General features: G+C 53.9%; 1 protein-coding gene across 1 annotated transcript; it reads right to left on the bottom strand.

The window, feature by feature from the left end:
- Positions 1 to 6,335: 6,335 nt before the first annotated feature.
- Positions 6,336 to 7,259, bottom strand: SPRY3 (sprouty RTK signaling antagonist 3). Its single transcript, XM_010163759.1, has one exon. It carries the CDS (start codon positions 7,257 to 7,259, stop codon positions 6,336 to 6,338), a length of 924 nt encoding a protein of 307 aa, XP_010162061.1.
- Positions 7,260 to 10,410: the final 3,151 nt, after the last annotated feature.

Below are 10,410 nucleotides of genomic sequence, written 5' to 3'. Positions count from 1 at the left end.
CTCAGGGATTTCTTCTCTCAGTCCTTCCATATCTTCTCCTGCCCTGTGCTACAGGAGCCCACCCTTCCTCAAGGATCTGGGATGGTCACAGCAGGGAAGCACACGCTGAGAATTTTGAGGTTTTCTCTCAGTGTCAGGAGAGGGTGACCAGGGGAGAGCTCATGGAATTAAAAACAATCCCCCCAACACTCAGCCCATGCCAGCACCAGCCACCCAGCACCCCGCAGGCGGTCAGAACCCGACCAAAGCAGGAGTTGAGTCATTCCCTGGCCATCACGAAGACAAGAATGAGACCACGTTCAAAATTAAGATATATTTTTTATTGAATAGTTGCTCTAAGTGGGCTTGTGATGCCACCCATAGAATCACTTCTTTCATCTCAGCAGTGGTTCAGGAACAGTTCTTAGCTTTGCAAGAGAAGAAAACCAAACAGAAGAGGGTGCATTAAAATAAATAGGTTTGGTTTTTGGGGGTTTTGGGGTTTTTTTTTTTTCTTATCTTTAAAATAAACTTTTCAAATAAATACTTTGGTGGGGTTGGGTTTTTTTTTTTTTAATTTTGTAAATTTTTTTTTTTTCCCTTAAAAGGTACAAGAGTATTGTCAAAAAAAACCAGCCATCAGGTTAGAAACATCTATGATACCTTCTAGAAAGGAACCCAAATAAAGACAGCCGGGGAGGGGTCTCTTTATACACTGTACAGAACGTCTTTGTACCCATTCAATGGAGAATTAGAGGCTTCAGTTCTTGGTATGAGACTCTCCTCTGAAGCCAAGGGACATCCATCTTCTAAGGAGAACTTTGTGCTGAGGACACCTGGGGAGGCAGGAGGCTCCAGAGCCTGGAGAACACGGCAAAGGTCTGAGGGACCCACTGGGAAAGGATGGGCAGAGGGGGAAGGGAGGGGAAGGGGGAAAGGGGAAGGTGGGGAGTGGTTTCAGGATGTCCAAACACCTCTTGGTTGATGCTGCTGTTGGGACAGAGGGTGTGAGAAACCTCCTCTCCCAATGCCTGGTCCAGCTCACCAAGGTGGGTTTGGTCCTGCTCATGCTGAAGTTCTTTGGGGTGCAGCAGGGGAGAGAGCTCAGCGCTGCTTCCCCTCGCCCAGTGCTCGCACACTCACTCTGCTCCACGGGCCTGTGCGACCTCGTCCCATCCATCCAACATCCCTCCTGCCTGCAGACCCCCTACAATGGGACCCTTCACCCTCCCTGGCTTATGCCCTCAGAGGATTCTTCTACAGCATCACCCCAAGCAGGACAACAGGTCCCACCGGCGCAAGCTCCCACCACACTCTAAGGAGAAAGAGTTTGCAAGAGATCCCGATGCTCACTGAGAAATATCCTGAAGCAGATGGAGCCCGAAGAGATCACAGCTCTGGTTTGGCCCATATGGACCAGGTGCTGACCAGTAGCCTCCAGCTGCTGCAAGCATCCCTCAGGTCTGGGCTCCACGGGCTCCTTGAAGGAGACAAGCCTGAACTGGATCCTATTAAAGACTGAGAATGGGCTTTAGGGTGGGGGGACATTCCTTATCCACTTTCCTCACCTGCTGATCCCACAACGTTAGACTTTCCAGTATCTGAAGACCTCCCAGCTTTCTCCAGCCTGGAAACACCCAAGGGCCAGAGATGGAGAGCAAACTAACAAAGTGGGTGGTGGAAACAGCAAGTTTGGGACAGAGATCACAGAATCCCAGACTGGTTTGGGTTGGAAGGGACCTCAAAGCTCATCTAGTTCCAACCCCCCTGCCAGCAGCAGGGACACCTTCCACTAGACCAGGTTGCTCAAAGCCTCATCCAACCTGGCCACAAACACATCCAGGGAGGAGCAGCCACAGCTCCTCCAGCCAACCTGTTGCCCAGAGAACACTGGGATGGAGAAGAGCTGACTCAATGGGATTTTATGGGAATCTGAGAGGACAGTGACAAAGAGCTTCCCTCCTACTCTTTGGCTGGCACTGAGGTTTCTCAGGGATGGGTGGACAGCAGCCCAAGGACCACTTCTGCCCTTCCACCAGGAGGTTTGGAGTCACTGGGATAGGAGGGAGACTCCACCTCAGTGACTCCTCCTCAGCAGTGCCAGGACTGTGTGCCAGCAAGGGAAGGAGGGGACCAAGGGAAGCCTTGGGGAAAGCAAGCACCAACAGGATCTCCATGTGGATGGAGCTTTGGAGGTCTGGGTGGGAAGAGGAGGCTCCTGCATGGGGAGCAGAGCAGGAGGAGCTCAGGTCCTGCTCAGTAGCTCCTGCCTCCTGCTCCTTTGGCACCTGAGTCTCTCTTTCCCCACCTGAGTTGGCTCGACAGCCCTGCACACTTCCTGGCAAAGGAGCCCACGACTGGCAGAGACACACCACATGGAGAAATGTTCCCTCAAGAAGCAGATCTGTCCTCGTCAAATCAGGGAAAACAGAGGCCTCGGCATGTGACTCTCCCAAAAGAAAACCAAAAAAGACACGTCAGGACAGAGAGAAACCCAAACTGCCAGGACAAGCAGCTGCAAACAAACATCTGGAGCAGATGTTATCTGACTCATTACAGGGTGGGGCAGGAAAGGGGCTCACAACCCCAACCAAAATTGGAGTCCTCTCTGCAGGGAAACCAAACTCTCTGGCAGGCAGAGACGGGGAGGGAGCAGGATGGATCTGGTCTGAAGATGTTAGGAAAAGCTCAGGAAAAAAAAAACCCCACGATCAGAGGCTACCCCACAGCTTTCCTGACACCAGATGAGCTCAGTGAACCAGAGCTGGCCTCCTTGGAGAGCTGTTGGCACAATCCTGACCTGTTCTTTCTGCTGAGAGCAAGGAATGGGAGCTCACTGAGGCCCCTCCAGATGGAGTGGGAAGGAGTAACCCCACGTGAAGCCACCTGCCTCTACGAGCAGGGTAGGGGCCAACAGCTCTGAACTTCTCTGCAAGGCCTGGATGTGGCTTTGCAATTTGCCCTCAACACAGTCAAACCAAAGCCCCATGCTGGTCTGACAGCCCTCAGGGCCCATTTGGGGCTCTCCTCCTCTCCAGTTCCCTTCTACACATCCCATATTTCATCAGATATATCCCATGGGTTTGTCATTTCTTGGAGATGAGACACTCAAGAGACCTGGCTGGACTCCTCAGCCCTGCTCCCAGGCTATGGCATGATTCCCTGGTAGAAATGGGACTTCTGCACTGACCCAGATAAAATCCCATTAGGTAGAAGGCTCCTGGCAGATGTCCTGGCCTCCTCCCAACGACTGGAGGTAAATGTGCTGCAAGAGTAGTGCAGGGTTCCTCCTCGATGTGCTAGTGCCAAGCAAAACTGGCTCTGAGGAACCGATATATGGCCAGCCATCTTCTCATCCTCCAGCTCCAGCACCTGGGGGAAGTCACCCCGTGCTCGCATGACTTGGGAGGCCGTGAAAATGATGAAGTTTCACATGTTGAGTCATTCCACCATCAGGAGAGGAAGCAATGAATTGCAGAGATATAGAGGTGGTAACTAAATTTACAAGTAGGATCCATTTAAAAAAGGAGGAGAAAGAAAAAAAAATCAAAAAGTGGAGCAAGTTGGAAAATTCTCTTCATTAGTTTTCTTTAAAAAGTTTCAATGGGCTATTTCACATTCTCATTCGAGGGAGATGGTTCCTCAAGTCCTCAGTGAAAAAGGGACCTTTATTTTTTTCCCCTTAAAAAGTTCTAAATTTGTTTGGGAAGAAGGAGTTTAACCAGCACCAATAGAAAAGTGAACTGAGTGTTCACACAAGGAAGGTGCTTCTTGGTGGGACTCTCTCCCTCAAACACCACTTGGAAGTAGGGAGCCAAGCAATGATTGGCATAGAGATAAATATGTTTGCAATCTATTTTATAACTGCTGCCACACAGGCTGATCTTATGGGGGTAGAAGCACCTCCAGGGCATCCTCTGAGAAGGTCGTTGCCTTCAAACCCAAAAGATTTCAGAGTGTAAGGTTGGCCTCAGAGGATATGCAAACTGCAGAGATGTGGCCCTCTCCTTTCTTAATGCCAGGGGATCCTCACTGTAACCCAGAGCATCATCCTGAATTGCCAACAGCTTATGGAAGTGAGCTCTTCATCTCTGACCAGAGGAAACATCTGTCAACATCCTCTCTCAGGCTCTAGGGGAAATCAGGGTGAGGATTTTCCTCATGTCCATCACATGCCCCAGGTACAAACTTCACACCAGGGATGGGATTCATCTCCCTTTCCACAAGGATTCATCTCTTTTTCCACAGGGATTCATGTCCCCTTCCATGGGGAATGGTGAGTTCAGTGTTTGGGTCCCATTTGGGTCAAGGGAGACAAGCAGTGTGAAAACAGAATTTGATGAATAATGTTTTCAAGCGCGATGAATCACTCCCTGGAACTGCTTCTCTCTGCAACACGGGGAGCTGGGATCAGCTGTGCTTGTTAGATAACAAAAAGAAGAGGAATCCCACCAGAAGAGTCAACCTCCTGCCACACAGGCTGATCTTATGGAGGTAGAAGCCACAGCCAGCACTAAATCCAACCTTCTCCCTGCACAACCTGGAAACTTCTCCTTCCTCTCCCTACTCCTGAGGAACTCAAGGTCTAGGATTAAGCAATAAACAGCCTGGGAAATTATCTTCCAGCATGTGCAAGTGTACCAGGAAGCCCAAACCTTGAATCTGGCACCATTCACAGCAATATCATGAATATTATTAGTAATTGACTTAATTATCCTATCGTTATATTTCTATATACAAAAATAGATCCACAGAACTCTACGCAAAGAGGTGGCTGAGGGTTTTTTTTATGGATGAGCCGAGGACAGCAGGGTCTTGGGTGAAGCCAAGGGACACGTTGTGTGTATTTCTCCAGGGGAACCATTCGTTTCCCTCTGCGCTCACACACACCTCCAAGGAGGGATGGATGGGCAGAGATGAGCACTGGGACATCATCCCAGCTCCAAACTCCCCTGACTGATGTCAGCAGGGTCACAACTGAGAGCTGGCACCAGGCAAGTGGAGGTGGGGCTGAGTCCAGGGACCAGGAGAAGCTCGTCCCAACTGTAGGATTGGGTTTATTATCATCAGAGCAAGACAGCCACGAAGCACTGACCCCAATTCAGGTTTCCTGCTGGTCTGCAGATGGCCCAGCCCCAGGGCTTGGTTCAGACCCATCTCCACTTGGCCGCAGGCAGCTGCTGTTGCAGAACATCTCCAAGCAGTGCCAGCAGGGTTTGCCTGCCGGCGTGACACTGGTGTGGTGGGACGAACCGGTGGGCCAAGGAAAGCGAGGTGAGGACTCAACAGCAGCTTCTGCAGGGAGAGAAGGTTGGTCTTCCAACACCCCCTTCTGCTCTCTGTTTTCCTTCAGCCCAAAGCAGGAGTTGCAGAAGTCCTGCTGATGAGTCCCCAGGATTGATGCTAACTGATGGGGGAGCAGCACGGGTGGCAGCTGTTGAGAAGTTGGGTTTGGGGGATTTATTTCTTAAGTGCTGGTGGAAGGTACCAGATTAGGGCTCAAGCACAGAGATGGTGGCTGTGGCATCTTCTTGGTGGTGGGACAGAGCTGGGTGGCAGCTCCTGTCCTGCCAGGGTTTGTGCTCTGGAGGAAGCTCTTCAAGGCATTGAGAAATGAATGACAATTTCAAACCAGCTTCTTGTTCTCAGTCAAATCCCAGAGGGGACCTTTCCCTCTCTGCAGTCGGGCAGAAGCCAGTGAGGTGGGCTGCCTCCAAGAGCTCCTGCCAGGTTTCTAAAGCTTCCCACACCTTCCCTTCCTCTATGAGACAGAATAATATGATGCCACCTCATTTTGAAGCTCACCTGCTTCTCCCAGTGGCTTCCAAGCCCAGAAGGAAGCCACTGCAACTGGTAGGACCCCACAGCACCTCAGCCCCTTGGGGAGAGCAGAGCTATGGCCATGTGAGAGGAGAGAGGCCACCCACAAAAAGTGCTGGAGAGAGCTAAAGAGAGAAAGGTCTGGCTCCTGGAGGACTCTTGCACTGGGGATGTGTTGACCTGCCTCTTCCCCCCATCAGGAAGGAGCACACCATGAGGCAGTGGCAGGTGACCCCTTGGGTCACCCTTCCCTGTGGGACATGACCAGGGAGGGCACCCACAGCTCTCTCTCTGCCTCTCCTGGTCCCTCACCCACATGTGCAAAACCACCATTTCCCACGAGCTTGGTGCCAGCTCCTCTGGTCACCCAGGGCCTTCGGGCTCCCAGTTCACCCATCTCATTCCTGGGAGTTGATGGTGGGTAGGGGGGGAGCGTTGCAGAGCGGAGGGAGCCAGAGGAGGAGGGGGATGGAGGGGAGTGGAGGAGGAAGAAGAGGAGGAAGAGGAGTAAAGCCTGCTTCTCCTCCCCGGGAGGGTCATACCGGCTTATCCAGCGTCTTGGGGAAAGGCGTGCCGCTGGAGGAGGAGATCTTTCTGCAGACGGTATTGGGGTGGTTCTGGCAGCGGCAGCCGGGGCGTTTCAGGCCATCATAACCCCGCTGGCAAAGTTTGAGGCACCCCAAGGTAGGAAAATAGCAGCAGAGGCAGGGCATGAGGAGAGAGAGGAAGCTCATGGCAGCCCAACGGGCACAGCAGGACCCCGGCCCGCAGGAGCAAGGGTCATCGGCGCAGGTGTCCTCGTCGTCGGTGGAGCAGTGGTAGAAGAGACCCTTGACGCAGCAGAGGCAAGTCCCGTAGTCGAGGAGGCTCTCGGGGGAGCAGAGGCAGCGCTGGTTGCAGAGCCAGCAGGAGGGCAGGCTGCGGGCGGCCGTGCAGCGGGCACACTTGCATCGCCCACACTCCTCACAGATGAAGAGGTGGCCGGTGTGGAGGGTGGGCTTGTCCACCACCCCTTTCAACGGTGATTCCTCCGCTTTCAGCTCACCACCAGCTCGGGGTTGTGTCCGGATGAGGGAATGACCGGAGTGGGAAGGTGTGAGGCTGCTCAGGAGGCGCTGGTCGGAGGCGGTGGTGCTTTGGGAGACGGAACTGGCCGTGCTGGAATGGCTCATGTGTTGCTGCAAAGGTGGCATCTGGTGCTGTTGGCTGTGGCTGCGGTGGAGGTCCTGGAAGGTGGAAGACACCAGGCGGTCCTGGGACCACTCTTGCTTGTGCGGTGGCTGGGACAGGGATGGGTTGGAGCGGGTTTGCTGGAAGCAGACAGCCGGTCTCTCCACGTAGTTGTTGCTGGCACGGATGGAGCGGATTTGGTCAATGGACAGGACCTGCTGGAAGTCCTCAGCGGGTGGGTCCATCGTCTCGTCACAGCTGAGTTCAGCCACACTGGAAGAGAGCTGCATTTCCAGGAGTGAGGAGACCCTGCAGCATCAGGGCACATCTAAAAATCCTAAAGGATGGGGCAGGGAGACAGAGAAAACATTTGTGTTATGTTTTAGAATGGATCCATCCATACAAACCAGGAAGCAAAGACTGGCTGGAGAACTCCTAATGAAGTTCTTTCCAACAACCAGACTCAAAGTACTTCTGTGCCTGGGGAGCTGGACACATCCAAAAGGCGAGGGCTGTAAGATCTGTCCCTCAGAACAGCTGAGCAAAGCATCTCCCTGAGCTTTTGGTGTCCTTCCAGAGGATTTCCCACCCCTTCCCAGCACTGATGGACTCCATCTGTCCTCCCTCTCCTTCTCCAGGGAAAAGTGTCTGCCCTCTCCTCTCTAGAGGAGGGGAAACTTGAAGCTGTGACTTATCCAGAGATAGGACTGGGAACAGCATCTCCTCCAGAGCAGGAGCAGTTTTGGAGCTTCCCATCCCACAGCAAACAGCCTCCAGTGCTGTACCCTGAACAAACCATGGACACGGGGATGGAGCAAGATCTGAACACCTTTAACTTCAGGCACCATCAGTAATAAATTGCAACTACTGAGACACACGCTTGGCCACAGACTCCCCAGATCCTGGCAGTTCCTGCTGCAGCATCCTGTTATCCCACACGCAACCTGGAGACAGTCCAGGCTGGTGGGACCTCATGGCATCAGCACCATCACCAACACGTCAAGCTGCCAGACCTTGTTGCTGGCATCTGGGTGAAACTTTCTTCACTGAAAGGGTTCTCAGGCATTGGAAGGGGTTGGCCAAGGAGGTGGTGGAGTCCCCATCCCTGGTGGTGTTTAAAAGACAGGTAGATGAGGTGCTCAGAGATCTGGGTTAGTAGTGGACAGGTACAGTTGGACTTGAAGATCTCAGAGGTCTTCTCCAACCAAATGATTCTATGAAACCTCTGCATGGTCGGGGCTGGGTGAGGAGAGGGGGCAGGTGGGGGCAGGTCCGTAACGGAGCCAACTCTTGGTTCTTAGGAGGGAAGAAGAGAGAAACTCCCCAATTCTGCTGCCAGCAAAACGGAGCTGCCCAGGAGCGTGCAGAGGACGGAAGCCATTCGGTGCATGCCAGACCCCAGCCAAGAGCTTTCCCCCAGCACTTCCAGCCCAGAGTTGAAGCTCAGATACATGCTCTCCACGCACAGGCAACTTCCCCTTCTCCTCTGGCAGATCAAACGAGTGATCCCTCAGTGACACAGACACCGTCACGGTGCCCAGACCCATGGGAAGACTCTGTTTCAATAGGAAGCTCCCACCAGCGTTGCACGTGGTCAGCGGTGGAGGTGGTGGAGGTGGTGGAGGCTTTCAAGTAGGTGAGGGGCCACAGGTAGAATCTGCTCATGCAGCAGAGAGAGGCAGAGGGAAGATTGATTTTCATTAGCTAAGCTGACCTTGAAGAGCAGGGAAAAGCAAAGGCAACTTTGAGTGTTCAAGCAAGATCTGGTCTCTCCCATCCCCCTTCCCCGGAAAGAAAAGGCAACTGATCCGCTGAGATTTGGGTTTTTCCTGCAGATGGAACCCACCTGCTGTCCCCTCCATGAGATCTCAAGTGAGATGCTCACTCCATCCAGGGAGATGCAGACAGTGAATGGGTTGTTCTCCCAAGACACCCACAATTGATTTGGACATCGATTAGTTGAACTGAAATAGGAAGGTGAATTAGGAGGACAGGGCTGACCCAGAGAAGGTTTTGTGAGAACATTGTTCATGATGAGAACGGGCCACAGAGGCAGAACTTGTGAGCTCACTGTTGTGAGCTGTCACCTGCTGCCACCTCCTCACCTGGGAAGGTCTTACTAAAGCACAAGCTGGTGACCTGAAGCCTCTTGGACCCCTTGAGGAGATGTGACACACCTCAGCCTGCAGCTAGGACCATGCAGAGGGGAGCAGCGAGCAGCCTCAGTGGGTTCCCACCTCCCTCATCGCCCAGATCCCATCTTGGTGTGGGATCATTCAGGGGACGATGCTGATTTACACCCAGGGAGATGCTGCTCACATCTGGGCGTCCATCCCCTCTAAGCTGTGCACTGGGATTTGGCAGCACTGGGGCATTAGGACTCAGCCATGAGGTTCTCACGTGGGGCTTGAACCAAGGTGTGACCCAAAGGGAGAGAAACTGAGGCAGCCGAGGGTCCCACTGCAATGGGGGCAACAGAACTGGGAGATAAAGAGCAGCCAAAGGGCAGAGCCAGGACAGCTACACCCAGTCAGTCCTCTGTGCAAGACCTGGAGCTCAGGGGACACGAGGAGAGCCACGAGCCATGCTTAGGCAGGAGGAGATGCCCAGGGGACACTGCCAGGAGGAAGAGAGCCCTGGGGACCACAGGCAGAGAGAGGAGTTGGCAATCAGGCCATGCAGTGTGTTTGCAACCCAGACACACAGGATGTAGGTCCAGGGCCGGGCAAGATAGGTCCTGGGAGGGCAACCAGAGCTGAACTGGGACCCGAACACTCCTGGACCTACGATCTCTGGGCACAGGGGTTGGACTTGCTGGCTGGGAGGAGGCAAAGCTCCCTCTGGGACCAAAAAGGAAATGAGCCAGAGGATCTGTGGGTCTTCTGGTCCAGTGGGGTGGAGGGGAAGAGGGACTGGAAGAATGACTGGATCTGGGACCCCAGGGAAGCTCAGTGCCCCCCACTCACTCCCAGCCCAATCCTGGGGTTGCAACCAGCCCATATCCCAGTCCTCATCCCATGGTCCAACCATCCCCGGCACCCCTCCCTGCCTACCTGCCCGTCTGGTGGGGAAACTGGGGTGATGTGTCCCCAACCTCCTCCTCCTCTTCCTCACACCCTGCCAGCGAGGAAGGCACTCCAGCCCCGAAACTGGGCGAGCTTTAGGGGCACCAGCACCCCCAAAACACTGAAAGTTGGTTGGGGGGGGACACAGAAAAGCGAATGATTTCCAGGCAGGAGGGGGCTGCAGGGCAGGGACCAGCGGCACAGGGAGCCCAGAGGGGAGAAAAGGGACCCCCCCATCCTGGCCGGGGTGCTGGTGGGGTGCTGATCCTCCAGCCCTCCCTGTGACACAGCCCATGCGTGGGTAGATCCGGATCGGGCCCCCAGCCCGCGCTGTTTCCAGGACCCCCGAGCCCCGTTGCACACACAGCCCCTTCGC

Source organism: Antrostomus carolinensis, unplaced genomic scaffold (assembly GCF_000700745.2).
Source record: "Antrostomus carolinensis isolate BGI_N321 unplaced genomic scaffold, ASM70074v2 scaffold36422, whole genome shotgun sequence".
Classification (NCBI taxonomy): Eukaryota; Metazoa; Chordata; class Aves; order Caprimulgiformes; family Caprimulgidae; genus Antrostomus; species Antrostomus carolinensis.
The sequence above is the reverse complement of the archived record's forward strand: the minus strand, read 5'-3'. Positions and strand labels throughout refer to the sequence as shown.